Genomic DNA, 17,500 nt, shown 5'->3' with positions numbered 1-17,500 from the left:
TAAGTAATGGCTTTTTGCATAGAGCCTTCTATGAGTATGTTCTTAGGATCGAGAGGGTAGTGGAACTGCGTAGATTTCTCTGGTGGACACAGGAGAATCATTAACTTAGCCTGCAATGGCGTCGAAAGTCATGTAACGCGAATGGCGTTTTAGTGGATCCTTAAACAAAATATACCCTTATGGAGCTCAATAATGGAAAGTCAGTTGGATAAACTAGGCAGAAAGCTCAAAAGCGACGAGTACTGGACTTCGACAACAATCTATCGCCCGTCGAGACGAAATCAAAGTGAGCTCTATTTACCTGAAGTACATGGTAATTTGACGCGATTGAGTTTCTTGTCTTCACGCACGCAATGAAATAGGAAGAGGTTTTCGTCTCTAAGAGCAAATATGTTGTTAGTTTCAATAATGTTTTCGCTGGTAAAGGATTCTGTGGTATTTTCTGCCTTTGTTAATTATAATATCATGTTGTGTATTGAATTTTCGAGCTTAAGGTTGAAATGTGATATGGGAGAAGTTTTTTAGTATTGCTCTGTAAGCAGGAAGGGTTCACAGGCCTGTTGGAAGCGTGCTTGAGTTTCAACAAAATGAGCCCCAAAATCAGTGAAAACTTGTGACGCAGATGAATAATAAAGTAGCTGCTATTTCCAAAATGATGGAATTACCTGGTGATAAATAACGTCGTACGCGTCTTGGAGAGTAAATTTTGACTTTGCATAAATAAGAGTTGGGCGATTGTGATCTTTGTTTTGACTTCGCTCATTTCATTGTCAAACTTTATAACACTTGACTGAAAAAGAAACTTACAAAAACCCGGTATCTTGCCATTATTTGACACAGATGCTTCACTGTTTGGCGAGTAAACATGCCGCGGTAACTTAATCACGGCGCCCGCTGAATTCCGGCCATGTCACTTTCGATTTTGCAATTTACTTGAACGTAGCAAAAATCTCCCAAAATGTTTGTCGCTGATCGTAACTTTTTATATTCTATATTCACGGTTCAAAATTAATGTTGTTTTGATGTCGTAAATATTTTATTCTCGATCGACCGTTCGGGAAACTTCCTCCTGCTCTTTCTGAAAACTGTGTATCAATAGTTATTTGCTTTTTCATCAATATTTGTTTTGCATAAAGCAAGCTAACAAGATCTGTACCTCGCTGAGTTCGCATTTGTTAGAGTTAATAGTATTTTCGGTCCGATGCTTCTGTTTTATGAGGGGAATGTTGTCTTGGTCTCCCATCCAAACACTAACCCCGCCCGGCAGGGCTTAACTTCAGTGAACTTTAGTATTAGAAAGCTGTCAGATGCTCAGAGGGCACACTTGTGGTAAACAGAAGTTGTGGGAACTTGAAAATTATCAACATGTCAGCCCAGAAGCCAATGTTTCTCGCTTCTCCTTTATTTGTTGTTCTTCAGAGACTGGAATGCTGTATTTCAATACCACACAATTCAGTGCCTTCTGATTTTCTGTAGCACGTACCACAGGCAACCCAGTGTATGCTTCACAGAAGCATCTCGTTTTTATTTTTTTCCGTGTCGGTAAAAGTCTTGCCTGTCACTCCCCTGCTAAGTGGTGTCTTTGTGCATAGAGCCTTCTACGCGTATTTTTTTAGGATCGAGAGGGTAGTGGGAAGTGCGTAGATTTCTCTGGTGGACACAGTAGAACGATTAACTTAACCGGCAATGGCGTCCAAAGTCATGTAACGCGAATGGCGTTTTAGTGGATCTTTGAACAAAATGTACCCTTATGAAGCTCAATAATGGCAAGCGAATTGGATACTGATCAAGACAGGCGGTCGAATGTTAGAAGCGACGAGTAATGGACTTCGACAAGAATCTGTCGCCCGTCGAGCCGTAATCAAAGTGAGCTGTCTTCCTAAAATTTTGCCAAGTATGGTGTTTTGTACAACACTCAAACCAAATGAACAGTTCTCTGGTAACTCAGTATGGGTTCAACAAAGACAGAGAAGGAATCCATATAGTGGATCTGTTATCTCAGTTGTCTCGCTATTTGTCAGATTTGTATTTACCTGTTCTCAACTCTGCACAGTCTTCCAGTATAACAATTGGAAATTTCACTAATAATCCATTGACGTGAATGGCGTTTTCGTGTATCTTTAAACAAAATATACCCTCATGGAGCTCAAGAATGGATCGTCACTTGGATGAGCAAGACAGCGCTTAAAACTTGAAATATCTGGATTTTAACAGACGAGTAATGGTCTTCGACAACAATTTCATTTTTCGCCTTTGGATATCAAGTGAGCTTTGTTTCTAATATTTTAGTAACTTGGTATTATATAAAACACGGAAATCAAATAGCAATTTTTTTATGGATTTAACCACAGTTACTAACTATGATTTAACAAATTAACATTGAAGGAATCGAACGCCTACAAGAATGCATCACAGTGTTTACTCAAGTCGCATCTTAGTTGTCTGACAATTTACATTTACCGGTATTTTGTACTCAACTCTGCAAAGTTGTAAAATATTTGGAAATGTGACAGTGAAGAATTATTTGAATGAAAGTTGTTGTCGCTTTTGTGCTTCATTATTTACGGCCAGCGTTCCAAGTCGAAAAGGGTTTTGATGTGAACTGTCAAAATGTATTTAATTGCATCTCTTGTTTGCACGCACGCAATTGAAATAGGAAGGTATTTTTGCCTCTAATAGTAAATATGTTGTTTGTTTCGATTAATTTTTCGCTGGAAAAGGATTTTGCCGAGATATTTCCAGCCTTTGTGAACTTTAATATCATGTTGTGTAATTTTCGAGCTTAACAAATTTGCATACGTGTGTTGAAATGTGATACGGGAGCATTTTTGTGGTATAGTGTAACGAAAATAAACAGGTCTGTTGGAAGCTTGCTTGAGTTTCAACAAAATGACCCTTAAAATCGGCAAAAAAAATCTGACACTGATGAATAATAAAGTAGCTGCTATCCCCAAAACGATGGAATTACCTGGCGATAAATAACCTCGTCTTGGAGAGTTTTGACTGTCAACCTGAACCCAAAATGTTTGTCGCTGATCGTAACTTTTTATATTCTATATTCACGGTTCAAAATAAATGTTGTTTTCATGTCGTAAATATGTTATTCTCGATCGATCGTCCTGGAAACTTCCTTCTGCTCTTTCTAAAAACTGTGTATCAATATTTATTTACTTTTGTATCAATATTTGTTTTTGCATAAAGCAAGCTAACAAAATCTGTACCTTGCTGGGTTCGCATTTGTTAGCGTTAATAGTATTTTCGGTCCGATGCTTCTGTTTTATGAGGGGTATATTATTTTGGTCTCCCATCCAAACACTAACCCTGCCCAACCCCTAGGGATTAACTTCAGTAGACTTCGGTATTACAAAGCTGTCAGATGCTCAGAGGGCACGCTCAAACTTGTGGTCAAAAGAAGTTTATCAACATGTCAGCCCAGAAGCCAGTGTTTCTCACTTCCCATTTATTTTCTTCAATCTTTCTGGGTTCAGTACTTTGCTAGTAACCACATGTCTTCTCGGACTATTTACCCAAGACTTCTACCATGGCACTACAATGATAGACAATACCAAAACAATATCGTGCACTGTTAGAGCTACATATTACGCAAGGACAGGTCTGTTTCGTCGTACGAACGTGTGAGGACCTGTGAGCCAAAGGGCCTCGTCTGGTATGACTTCTTAATGACCGCCCAACTTGAAAAAAATTGTCTGGAACGGTGCACGTACCACAGGTAACCCAGTGTACCCTCACGGAGGGTCTAGTTTGGAAGAAAGTGACAATGAACAATAATCCTTCAATTGAGGGAGAGACAAAGAGAAGAGAGCATTGAAGAGAGTGCACTTGAGCGCACCTGGGTTCCAGTGTAGAGCCCAGTCTCTTCTACTAAAGTTTCTTCTCCTTTCCGAGATAACAATGGCGGGGGTTGCGAAGAAAACTGATCTAGGATTACTAGAAGAAGACGATGAATTTGAAGAGTTTACCGCTGAAGGTATTTCGCTTTTTGGTTTCGTTTGGAGGAACTATAGAATACAGGGCCATTTTTGAAGCAGTATTATGAGCTGGCTCCGCGGTCAATGTTTATATACATGTAGGAAGGAATACGGTTTTAATCATTGAGTGAAATTCAATGTTTAAAAGAACGAGTAAGGTATATCTTTCAGTGGTTCCGCGGCTCGGCAGTAAAGTTCAATGTTTGAAGGACGAGTAAGGTATATATATGAGTGGCTCGGTGGCTCCGCGGCTCTGAAAAAAAACTTATTTCAAAAGTGGCCTTGTATTCTGTACTTTACAATCGAAAACCTGATTTCTTAATTTAAGGACAAAAGTTCTCGTTTTTTTTTCCGGTAGTAAGCGTAAAATGTTTCAGAAATTTTCTTAATTTTAGCTCAAATTAGACTGTTGAAAATAAGAAAAAATCTAGAATTTACCTTATTTTAAGATTTTAGAACTTTTCTTGATTTCAGATCAATTTTGTTTCGAGAATAAGAACCTTTTTTTCTCAATATACATGTAAGACCTTAAATTTAAGATCTATAACTGATCTGGAAGAGTCTTCCAGATATGGAAATTACAATATAGTTATGGATCTCAGTCCTTGTCAAGTCTTTACAATGTAATTGTGAGTCTATCCAAGTAATTTTTTCCCTTGTATAGTCGGTAATTCACGCAGTCGAATCTTGGACTGCAGAGGATGTTGATATGGTACGCTGCATGCTCTTCTTCGATGGTTGTTCTTGTTTTTGCATGACATCTGCCAAATGTTCCCTTCTTTGTCTTTCTTTCGTAGCCTGTATCTGTTTCTCTCTCAGGCAACTAAACTGTGAGGCTTTGCAACCAACCTTTTAAAACTCAAGGTGACCCCTGCAGTCTGTGAAGCTCTCAAGCCATATGCAATCAGAAAAAAAATACGAAAAATAGTCACGTACGACTATTATGCTTATTCCCCTTCAATTGACTTTTTTATTAAGGTAATAATATTAACAATAATATTGTTATGATCTAGAGTGCTTGGGACCACATAATACCATGCAGTGCCAAAACGTTTTTAATATCAAAAAGAAAAATCTCTGCTTGTCGGATTATCTCCTCCAACAAGGCTTTTTTTGTGCCGTTCCACCTAACTGGAAACTGGTCCTTAAAGATGGAAAGACATATTTTCGAATTGTTGTAGGCCTGTCTCTTAATTAAGGCCATACCATGAAAGAGTTTTTCATTTCAAGGTTTGTAAAATTACTTTTATGAAAGTTAAGAAAACAAAAAAAATGTAGGCCAAGACCTACACATTTAAAGGCTGGCCTAGCCCCTTCAAGCCAGTGGGTGATACGTACAAACTATGTCCTTTTCAAATGTAAATTACGTAAGTTTCTTCCAGGCACGTCACCACTTTTAAAATAAGGAGAAATTTCTTATTTTGGGGTTCTAATTTTAAGATCACACAGAATCTGTTTTAGATTAAGAAAGTCTGTCTTATTTTAAGGCTCTAATTTTAAGATCATACTGAACCTTATAAATTTGAATTTGAAACTACATTGTAAGCTAATTTTTCTAATTTTAAGAACAGTCTAAGATCAGTATGCCTTTGTGGAGTTGGAAAATGGAAAGTTAATAATAATAATAATAATCGTAAAGGTGATACTGTGAGAAAAACTACAGCAAAGGCAGGACAAATTGCCAAAATCTGAGGATTTTTGTTGTTTTGGGAGGAAGAACATACTGTAACAGGGAATAGATGTTGTATCATCAACAAACTTGGGTACAGTAAGTATCTCATTGTTTTGTATGGCATTGATTTCGTTTAAAAATAACAGACCTTCTACATATATAATTATCAGAAACTGTTGATTCCACACAAATAGATGGTTTTCACAATGAAGTCATCAAATTCTAAAATAAAAGTAGTGAGGTCTTCTGTATTTTAATTTACGAGGTTGAAGATTGTTGGTTTGAAGCAAGATGTTATATCGTTTATTTTTTACATTATCGCTAGTATGTGTTTCGGTATTTCTTCAAGGGTTATCACCTTCATAGATAATGTTTAGTCATTGCTATTATGGTTGCGAATTCTTTACCCTAACACCAGCATAAGAAATGCGTAATGATTTCTAGGTTGTCTCAGGCACGTTTTACTAGTCATAAGTTTTAGTGTTTTCAGTGGTAGTTCAGTTCTAGCGTAGACTTCGTACGGTCAACTTCTTCATCCATCTGGATTTTAGTTCTATTCTACACTCATTGTCAAGTTCCCTATAGAGCTTTTAGTCAAGATTAGCATTGGTGAGTGTGCAAACCAAAGTGATTTAGTTTTACTATTTTCTTGATTTAGTTTTTTCCAGTATTTAGTTTTGGTTTTAAGTTTAAGTTTTGCTTGTCTTAAATATACTTATTTGCTTTAGTATGTAGTTTTCAGTGATCAGTTTTTAATCGTTAGTCCTCAACATGGATTTATTGATGAATCTACACTAATGTGATCATTGTCAAATTTCTATCATCGTATCCTATAGATTTTTAATCAGCTAGTTTGATCTTATTTTGTGTTGTATTTCATTGATGTGCTACATGTATTTGAAATTATTAGCGTTTGCCTTAGCCTTCTATAGGTACATACCTTTTTGTTACTTTTATATAGGTAGTTAGGTAAATTAGTTTCTGTTTTGCCTTTATCACCTTTCATCGTCCTTACGACTTTGTGTTCTACCTCTTAACTCTGCGACCTATGGTCAGTCGATTTTAATATATTCTCGTCGTTTCAAGTTGCAAGGCTGTGTCACTAGGAATTTTGAGCATTTTCTGTTCAATAAACCTTTGTGCTATTGCTTTTAATTCGTTGTGTTTGTCCATAACACTGCGCACCGTGTTATTACGTAATTTGCTTGGTTCATGTTCCCCTCGTTCTACTGAGTAAGTTACAGAGATGACCTAGAAATATAATTATTACTGGGTTGCCAGTATGGCAAACCAGTCAGAAAATGAGTAGCATTTAGTAGTACTGTTTTCTTTTCTTTTTCTTTTTTTGTTCTTTCCATGTTGGGAAAAGTCTTTCCTGACACTCCCCTGCTAAGTAGTGTCTTTGTGGGTAGAGTCATTTGCGCGTATTTTTGGTAGGTTTTAGGGGGTAGTAGAAATGCGTAGATTTTATCCAGTGGACTCAGTAGATTATTTAATTAACCTGTAATGGCGTCAAAAGTCATTGTAACGTGAATGGCATTTTATATAGTGGATCTTTAAACAAAATATACCCTTATGGAGCTCAAGAATGGAAAGTCAATAGGCCATTTCCGAGTTCATGTCTGCCTCCTCTTCAAAGCGAGTCTATAGAAGTGCAAAGTTTTTCTTATGAAAATTAGTTTTCATTCATATGTAAAGTCAAACTAATTAACCATCACAAAAACTTTGCACTTAGACTCGCTTTGAAGAGGAGGCGGATATGAACTCGGAAATGGCCTATTGTACAAGCAAGACAGGCAGTGAAAAATACAATGCCGACCAGAAATAAGCGTTTCAAAAAACGCGCGTAAAATGAACATAAGAAAATTGCGCACATGCGTTTGCGTTAATAACACACGCACCAAAAACACGCCCTCGTCAAAGATACAGTGCAGCTGGGAAATAAGCGAACCAAAATATACGCAAAAAACTCACAAACGCAAAACGCGTAAACGCGTCAAAAAAAAAACGCAGATGTGCATCAACACATACGCAAAAAGGCTCATTAGTATTTATGAGCTCACCTTTTGTCTTTCTTTTGTCGCCTTGTCTTTGTTTAGTCTCAGTCGTTTGCGGTGTGGTAAATGTGAAAATAATTTGCATTTTTGCTGGTCGGTGCATCACTAAACGAGCAAAAAATCTCACCATACGCTTATTCTAATGGCGCAAAGTCCTTCTGGCTGGATATTTGTGTTTTAAAGCCAAAAAAAATTCATCAAGTTTACTTTTGTCAAAACGTTACTCGCAAGCAAAGGGGTCGTCATTAGCAGTTTTGTACAGCCATTCATCATTTCAAATTGAGTATTGAACTCCTTTTGTCGTTTTGGATGTGAATTCTTAAGTAAAGCATGACACTCACCGATAGTGAAAAATAGAAACAACTTTGGTGTCCAAGCCGCATTGCGTATTCGTTGCACTTAAAACACAACTCTTTAGCAAAGGGCTCATCGTTAGCAGTTTTGCGCAGAAATTCATCATTTAAGGCTGAGAATTTTGCAGATTGAGTTCTTTTGTTGTAAATTCAGCAGTAAAGAATGATTTTTTGGCGTGCATTTTCAGCGTGACAGTGAAATCAAACACGGTTGCTGGCATGTGACAATACAATATAAATTCATGTAATATCCACATCTTCAGTTCTGTTGGGTACGATTTTCTGTTTTTAACGGGTACAATGCTTTCACTTCAGACGAAGATTTTTCTTCAAAGGCTCAGTGATGTGCTGATCACATTTATTTGATCATTATTTGATCTGAATGGTCCTGAATGAACTGTGGCCGGGAAAGGCCGGAAAAAAGGCGGGAAAAACCGATACGAATTTTCTCACTTGTGAAAAAAATCGTATCAGGCTTCTGATTGGTCATACGATATTTTTCACTAGTGAGAAAAATCGTATGACCAATGAGATTGCTTCTCATCAGAGAGAGACTATTTTTATTCGGTGAGTTTGCACTGAGTAAATCTCAGTACTTATATAATAAATGTAAATATTCAGTCAAATATCACAACAAAATTAAAAAACAAAAGAGGGAGGTTTCTTGGCTAAAAAGTACAGTACCGCTCAAAAGTAGTTACCACCTCACGTCATGTTTCCTGTGCGACGTTATTTGCGTCGCACGCTATGCAATTCCTGCGCGCTACGTGATTCCTGTCGCGTGCTAATCGCGTCGTGAGAGTGATCGAAGCGTAAATTTTTGGCATAAATTAAGAACTAATGTGTTACGCGAAATCAGTCAAATCGTGTATGAATTATCTCTCTGCAGTTGCGTGAGTTGGCTTACACGGTTTTTGATTTGTTCAATTGTATGGAATCGTTGAAATTGCCGCAAGGAGACGATGTTTAAGCGACAGTCAACAATTATCTGGTTTTCATGCGGAAATTTCCGATGCAAAAAAATTCTTCATATAGGAACAAGTGATTATTTGGTTGAAACATCGACCATTTGGTGGAAAAAATTTGTAATGAAAACAATGCGTAGTTGTACCGGCGATCTTCTGTGCAAACATAACGAGTGCATGGAATTGACTTTGAATCGATCCATGAACGTTTCTTTATCACACCTTTAACTGATCGTCCATCATTTAGGGATCTGTTTTTCTTCATTAAATTTTGTTTGGATTAGGAAACTAGTGATAGACTCAATAATTATCAATAATAATTATCAATAAAAAATACACGTCAAAATTGCCGTAAGGAGACGACGTTTAAGCGTCAATAAACACATGCATCTGGCTTACGTACAAAAATTCCGATGAAAATAAATTCTTCATACATGAACAAGCGAAGATTTTGTTGAAAAATCGAACCATTTGGTGGAGAAATTCGTAACAATAACAATGTCCATTGTGCGTTGCTAAAATTTCTAGCCAACCACAGAAATTTTGGAGTGTGCAATATGAAACATGATCACACACAAACATTTACAGCAACCAGTGATAATTATGCAGAATAAAACTACAATTAACTTTATTCCACAACCTAGATATCATACACAATCTGAAGTTCGCAACTCGATGACGCATAAATTATTGGAAGCGTTTGATTGTTTGACCACCGGGTTAAAATTTGCGTTTAAAATTTTCAACTCAAAAGAAATTTTCAATTTCTTTTGTGTCGATCGGCGAACAAAGCTTTGTAAACAATGTAACGTGCCCAACTCAGTGCCTTCTATTTTTAGCAAACACGTACCACAGGCATCCCAGTTTATGCTTGTGGAGCATCTAGTCTTTTTAAAAGTTAGGTGTACCAATTCCGTGACAACATTCGTTTGGAAAATACATTAAATTTACAGCATTTTGAATTTCCGGATTGTCCCCTTGCGTGACACCATGATTTGAAAACAAATGTCTATCCCCATTAATCTTAGCAGTTTGAGCATTTCAAGTACATTAGAAGATGTGTTCAGTGATATACATTAATTTTATCTCATGGGTGAAAAGTAAGCGCATTCATTTTAAAGTGAACTCCAGATTCGACCAGATGTTTTCGTTGAGTACCAACCACCACATACATGTATGGCATAAATTGGTGGACATGGCGTCTTCATACAGAACTCTATAAGTTGCCCGAAACACTTCAACAAATCAATAACTCAGAAAGGATACATGTGCCAAAAATGTTGGAAGGTTGGACAAACAACTTTACGAATACGTGTATTCCAGAGTTTACTTTCACGGACCTTTATAACCACTTGGTCGGTAAAGAAAATTTTCCGCCCGAAAATCTTGGAAAGAAAGTTTACTCTTGCCTTTTTTAGAAAAGGGAGGTATATTCAGATAAACTTTTTTCTTGGTCAACAAATTCCATACTTTGAAACCCCTATCAGCCATGACAGAGTCTCTTTCCTCCAGCAGGTCAATCAACTGACTTTTTGTGTAATTTTCCTGTCACTTGTGCTGCCAGTCTAAAATTTAGGCAGGAAACTGACTGATTAGCCTGAAGGAGTAATCCCAGCTAATGCCTTTATAGTGTTCTGCTCTTTGTACTCACTCCATATTGCCCTCTGAGCATACAGTGTATGGTGAGGTTGGCTTCTCAATGAACACCTCAGTGCAATCTATAATTTATCTTCCTTGTGATTGGATTGTGTTTGAAAGAGGAAGGGAGATTTTGCTTAATCTCATCCTTACTAGGCCAAAGTACCAAAGTTTCCTTAAATATTGTCGGAAAAAGGAAGCCCAGGTTGTAAATATTCGGCTGACCTGGGCCTCCCCATCAATCCCAGCCTCAGCCTAACAAGACATACCACAAATTAAGAGTTCTTTTTGGCCCTGGTTTGGCAATGGGTGAAGTTTGGTATTGTTTTTATCTCAGTATTTAAGCTTTTGAGACTCTGGTGTGATACAGTTCACCAACAAGTGAAAACATCCTAATGTACATGTACAGTACCACTCGAAACTATTTGTGCATTTACCGCAGTTGTGACTGGGTGAAACCGCAGGTTCAATCCCCAGTTTGACCGAGGTAAAACCTCGTGCACGGAATCCGAAAGCCGAGGTTTCACCTAGATTTTTTCCGGTTGATTTACGCCACGGTTAAGAGAGGACGCAGTATGCTTTTATTTGGAGCAGATGCTATCAAAGAAATCTGCATATTCTTGAGGATCAATCGCAGCGATAATTAGTATATGCGTATTTACAATCTGCGATGTTTGGCACATTCGATTATAATAAAGTCGCATTAAAAAAAGCGTTGATCGTTTTTTTCTTTTTCCGGCAAACGACAAGATTTCTAAAAGTAGTTTGAGATCCGTTTAATACAGATGTTATAAAGATCAGCTGAAATTCTATCAAGAAATTTACACGTGTTTAGGAAAACTCGTCTTACAGTGCGACGAGCCTTACCGTGGCCACCTAACAAAGTTTTTTTGAAAGTTATACGCAAATCAGGGTGTGCGAATTTGATTGACAGTCACCCCTCCTTGCAAAGTTCACACGGTTGAAAGTTAAACACCGTTGCATGGGTTGTTGAGTTGACGTATTTACACGTAGTTGTCAAATGTGAAAGTTTGTTGGGTGGCCACGGTAAGGCGCTTTGGACTGTAACGGTGACGCCACTCGTCGAGCGGCCGGCTTTGAAAGAAACGCGAAAGTTATTTGGATCTGATCGACCGAAAGATGGAAGAAAACAATTAACTTTACAAGTAATTGTCAGCCGTTCGGGCAACGTGGCTCTCCATTTGTTACAAACGTGTTAATTGAAGAAACAGCCTTCTCGATGAACAAAATTAACTTTAATGCTAACGATGAAGGAACCGCTCGAAGGAACCATTCTGCAATTGAAAAGGAACGCAAAAATGACAATACCCGGTCAGCGGGTTTACTTAAGAAGGGTCCTCATATCATGTTGGCTGGCGCGAAACTCTGCATTAATAAGCAGTTCGAATGGAACAACGTATTTCATGAGCTATCGCTCTCGCTTGCGTGATGGAAGCAGCTTAGTTTATTTACGTTTTAACTCGCCAAATTGGCAGAGGCTTCATTGAACTCGTCTATCGTGTGGGCGTTGAAGCATTAATTTAAGTTAATCTTAACAATTCAGAGGAATGAATATTTCTGAATTTCAAGCTCAACTGCTGAATTACCTGCCACTGAATATTTTGAATCAGAAATGATTGTAAGTAACGCGCGACAAGGAGTGGTCAGGAATTGCTTGTTGATAGCTGTAGGTACCCCGGTGTAAAACTCTACGGGATCATCATTCTCCTAGACATCCTCCAAGAATAACCTATGGTATGGTATAAAATTGTGATACAACCCTTTCTCGTGGTATACTGTGGAATATCCCACTCGTCACTTGCATTTTTCTTGGTATACACACAAGCCTTTACCAAGAAAATACAAATTACTCTTGAGATATTCCTTGGTCTACTACTTGAAAGCATTGGGTGTATTGTAACTATATGAGCAAAACAGCCTGTCAGGTCACAGATGAAACGTGACGTGCAAACTGATAAAACACTCCTTGTTAGCATTCTCTGTATAAAGCATACTGATAAGCAATAGCTTGTTTTTCTTGTATGCTAATGTTCTCCTTTCACAATTTGAACCTTTGTTAGGACTCCAGAGGGACGAGTATCTTGTGGAGTGCTTCTGAAGCTGTTCAATAAGCTTGCAGGTTGTGTTTTATCAAGCCTAAAACACTGAGGTTCACCTTATGGTTTAAAACCAGATAAAACACTCCTGCTTGTTTATTAAACGCTTCAATACATCTTATACTTCTTCATTTAATATATTTAATATTTATTTATTAATTTCTGAAGGAGAATAATTATTATTATATACAATAATAATTATTGTTTTAATAATTGTGATGGTTTTAGAGTGGACAGCAATTGACGAAGACCAGGGCGACATTCATGTGTGGGAAGACAATTGGGATGATGATACTGTGGAAGATGATTTCTCCAACCAGTTAAGGTACAGTGTGTATGGACCGAATAGAATATATAATGTTCAAACCAGCAACTCACTCAATTTATTTGGGACTTGGACTGATCATATTTAGAGTGAAATGTGAGTAGTTGTTTAGAGAACAACTATTTATTTACTTTACATGTACCAGTGAATTTGTATCAAGTCATAACTTCCTGCTACTTCAACCAGTTCACCCAAAGTTCCTCTTGTCTCTCCTACCACCACCAAGTTCCCTGCAAACAATAACTCTCATGGCACACCCCTTCTATTTAATACATGTACTTTGACTGATTTTGTTGAGAACCAGCAACAAGGAAGGACAAGGAAGAACAGTGCTGCAGTACATGTAATCCTTGTTGCAACCCTACATACAGTTTAAATGCATTTGTTTGTCCTTGACCTGTTCTGGCAACAGTTTCTGCCTTTTTTGTGTGTTGCCTGAACACTTAAATCAGATATTCAGGCACATTTCTTTTGTGTGGACACCAAAAAACAAGCTCTCTCTGAATTCTATCATAAGCCATGTCATAACTACATGGTACTGTAGCACTGTCACAATGTGTTCCAGTAGCTTTATTGCCCTATATTTGCCACAGTCTAAAGGGTCCCCATTTTGTACATGGGCACAATTTCACTTTTCTTCCAATCTGCCAGTATAAACCTTTCCTTGTTAAAGATTGTCTCAAGCAATGAACAAGTCATGTATTTTCATGATCTCGTCATTGGCGATGGTGAGAACGCTGCCCTTCTTATCTGCATCTATGTTTCTTGGGTTAATTGTAAGAGACTGCAACTTATCTGGATTTGTCAAGAGAAAGTTGTTCCTATACCATAACAATGCTTGTTGGCCCTGAGTCACTAGAGTAGATTCAACTTCTTCATAGGTTTTTCCTGTCAGCGGTCAACTTTAAAAAAAAAAAAACAGCTGACCTCGATAAGGTCCAACTTGAGCCCGCAATATGGTTACGTGACACTGGTCAGTGGATACCTTGTTTTGACAGGTGTCAATTGACCATAACATTGATGTCCAATATCAAAGATATATGCTGTCAACTAGTTACAGTGTCAAATGGAGTATTGCCTCCTGGCTGAGCTTTTAACTTGAGCCTGTGATATGGTTTACATGTGTACATACATACATACATACTTCTATTGAGACTCCCTTTAACAGGGCTTTTCAGTCACAATGTTAAAAAAAGAAGAAAACTTATTTACAGTAATTTAATTAAAATCAAGATATATTCAAAATCATTCAAAATATATCCAAAATTACTTCGTATAGAACATATTATTAAAAATATCAATTTCTTTAGAATTCTTGATGTTGTCCAAAATTACTTCATATAGAACATATTATTAAAAAGTGTCCGCTTAAAAGTATCTCTTTAGTATTCTTGATGTTGTCAGGTAGCCCATTCCATTCCCGTGGACCGCGAAAATAAAATGCCCTTTGTCCCATCGACAATCTGCATCCAGGTATCACAAAATTATTACATCCCCTTGTGTTCCTGTTATGAACTGCTGAATGCTTAACAAAATGTTTCCCTAAATAGTCTGGAGCTAAACCATTTACATATTTATATGCTAAAACTAAATCATTAAATAAAACCTTCTCCGTAACATCTAACCATCTAAGAGATCTCCGCCCCTGAGAGGTATGGTCATGGTTCATGGTTCATGGTTCATTTATTTCACACTATTTACATAACATTAACATAGAAAGAAAAGTATAGTCACAACACATGGTTACAAGATAAAATAATTACAGTACAGGTTATAAAATGTGTGTGGTGGTCAAAGTAGCGAAGGCTTTCTAGTTGACCACCACAATTTCCTTAAACCTAATACAACTCTGGCAGCAAAATTTTGTACCAACTGTAGTTTGTGTAGATTACGTTTAGATGTGTTCCCCCACACTGAGGAACAATAAAACAATTTACTAAAAACAAAACTATTTATAAGTAATAAAAGTGTTTTCCTGTCTAAGAGGTGTTTAATTCTACTTATCTGTACTAACTGGTTCATGCAACTAGAGGCTGTTTTAGTGGTGAGTACATCATAGTTAAGATATTGATCAACGTATACCACAAGATCCTTAGCAAATGAAACTGGTGAGATAGTTTTGCCCAACAGAGATAAGGAGATATAAGGTAGCCTCTTAAGAAGTTGTGCTGAGCCAACAACCACTAATTTTGTTTTCTCAGGGTGTATAAGTAAAGAATTCTCTGCACACCATCTACTGAATGGGATGTTCCTAAGATCTTGATTTACGGCGGCCATAGCACTTGATGAGTCTGATCATCAACATATGCAGCGGCTTGACTGTGGGTAACAGCACTGATTAAATCATTCATTAATGTAGATAGTACTGTAAAAAGCACAGGACCCAAGATTGACCCCTGAGGTACTCCGTTTGTTTAAAGGTAGCAATTCCGAGACTGAATCTTCATATCGTACTCTCTGATATCTACTGGATAGATAGCTACTAAACCAGGAAGCAGCAGAAGTTTTGAGACCCAGTTTTCATAGTTTTCTTAATAACAGGTTATGATTAAGGCTGTCAAAAGCTTTTGACATATCAAGCAGGACTAGTAATGACACTGCTTTTTCATCAATTATTGCTTTCAAAATGTTATCTGTAACATTTATGAGGGCAGTTTCTGTCGAATGCATTTTCCTGTTGCCACTTTGATAAGTCAACAGTTTATCATGTTTTGTCAAAAATTCCACAAACTGCTTGTGTGCCAGTCTCTCACTTACTTTCGATAGGATGGGTAACAATGAAATCGGCCTGTTGTTGGCTGGTTCTTCTGGGTTTCCTTCTTTGGGTACAGGTATCACCTCAGCAATTTTCCATGTTTTAGGAAAAGCAGCCACATTAAACGAATTATTCACCTGTCTAGAAATCACAGGTGCGATGCTCTCACAACTGTCTTTCAGGACTTGCGCAGAGATTTTATCATATCCTGGAGCTTTGTTGGCAGCTAAACTCTTAATAACCGACATGCCGTCAATTTCTTTCACCTCTTGAAACTCAAATTCTTCTGTTTCAACATGCAGGCCAGTGTCAATACTTTCTTCCCTAAGACCACAATCTTTATCTTTATCCAAACCGTTTTCCCTTGTTATCAAATTCCCTTTTTTTGGCAGTAAATTCTCCCACTGAAGTAAAATACTTATTAAATTTATTTGCCAAAGTCTCATGGTCCTCAAAAGTGCTTGGATGTTTAGCAATACCACGAGACATACATCGATTTAAGATCTTCCAAGTGGCGTTTGCATTACCTCTACTGTTAGCTATTTCGTTTCTTACATAGATTTTTTCAGCAAGCCTCAGTTCGTGTTTCACTTCTTGTCGGAAGAAGCGATATCCGTTCCAGTATAGTTTGTCATTTGTCTGAATGGCTTTCTTGTGCCAAAGGTCTCTGGTCTTCATGAGCTGCTTAATTAATTTCTGGTGTTACAAACGGATTAGAGCGGGACTTGATCTTTATATGTTTGAAGGGCGCTTGCTGATCCAGCACGTCCAAGAAGAGAGAATTGAATGTTTCCACTTGGGAATCAATGTCATCAAAGAAGTATACCATGTGCCACGAAACAAGAGAGAGATCTTCGCGAAAGCTATCGGGTGCGTACCCAGAATAGCTTCTTGTAGTGACGTATTTGGCTTTGGCTTTAGGGCGATTTATCCTCAATGCAACTTCAACTAAGTTGTGATCACTTATTGAGGACATAATGACTGAGAAAGACTCCGCTAGGGTAGGATCGGTAATCATGATAATAACATCAATTAGCGAGCGTTTTGTTTCTGTAATTCTAGTCGGTTCCTTCACTAGTTGTGTCAAATTGAAAAGGTCTTTCAAAATTCGACTATCCGCTGTATCATCGAGAATGTTACAATTTAGGTCACCCAGAATGATAATGTCATAGCCAAGCAGCAACATATTCAGGAGACTTCTTGACAAACTATTGCTGAAAGCTGATGTGGTGCTACAAGTAGGTGGTCTATAAACAGTACAAATAAAAATTGATTTGTACTATCGAACTTGAACCTTTATCCAGAGCTGTTGGAAATTTTCGTCACTAATTCCCGTGGCGTCTTTTAGGAGTGTCGCTTTGAATGTGTCTCTGATGTATACTGCGAGGCCGCCACCAGATTTATGTTCTCCCCATCTTGGCGGAAGAATACTGTGTACTGGTCACATTGGCATACATGAAAGGGTGGACAGACGTACGTTCATGACGTCATGGCTATAAAACCAAATTTTCTCACATCAATGGGTTACCATATTTTCTTAACTATGGTGCTCCGTTTGATATCTGGCATCTGGAGGTATAAAAAGACGATGTTAAATGTAATGATATAAATGGCTTTTAGATGAAGTGA

General features: G+C 37.6%; 1 protein-coding gene across 1 annotated transcript in view; it reads left to right on the top strand.

Annotated features, from left to right (window-relative positions):
* Positions 1–3,829: 3,829 nt before the first annotated feature.
* The window catches only part of LOC138013112 (26S proteasome complex subunit SEM1-like), a 51,858-nt gene continuing 38,187 nt past the window's right edge, over positions 3,830–17,500 (top strand). Inside the window, exons 1-2 of the mRNA XM_068860082.1 lie at positions 3,830–3,988; positions 13,020–13,116. Of these exons, the coding sequence (XP_068716183.1) occupies positions 3,913–3,988; positions 13,020–13,116 (173 nt within the window). The 5' untranslated portion in view covers positions 3,830–3,912. The remainder of the gene's footprint in view (positions 3,989–13,019; positions 13,117–17,500) is intronic.

The sequence above is a fragment of the Montipora foliosa genome, chromosome 8, assembly GCF_036669935.1.
Source record: "Montipora foliosa isolate CH-2021 chromosome 8, ASM3666993v2, whole genome shotgun sequence".
Lineage (NCBI taxonomy): Eukaryota > Metazoa > Cnidaria > Anthozoa > Scleractinia > Acroporidae > Montipora > Montipora foliosa.
This window is presented reverse-complemented; position numbering and strand designations above follow the sequence as displayed.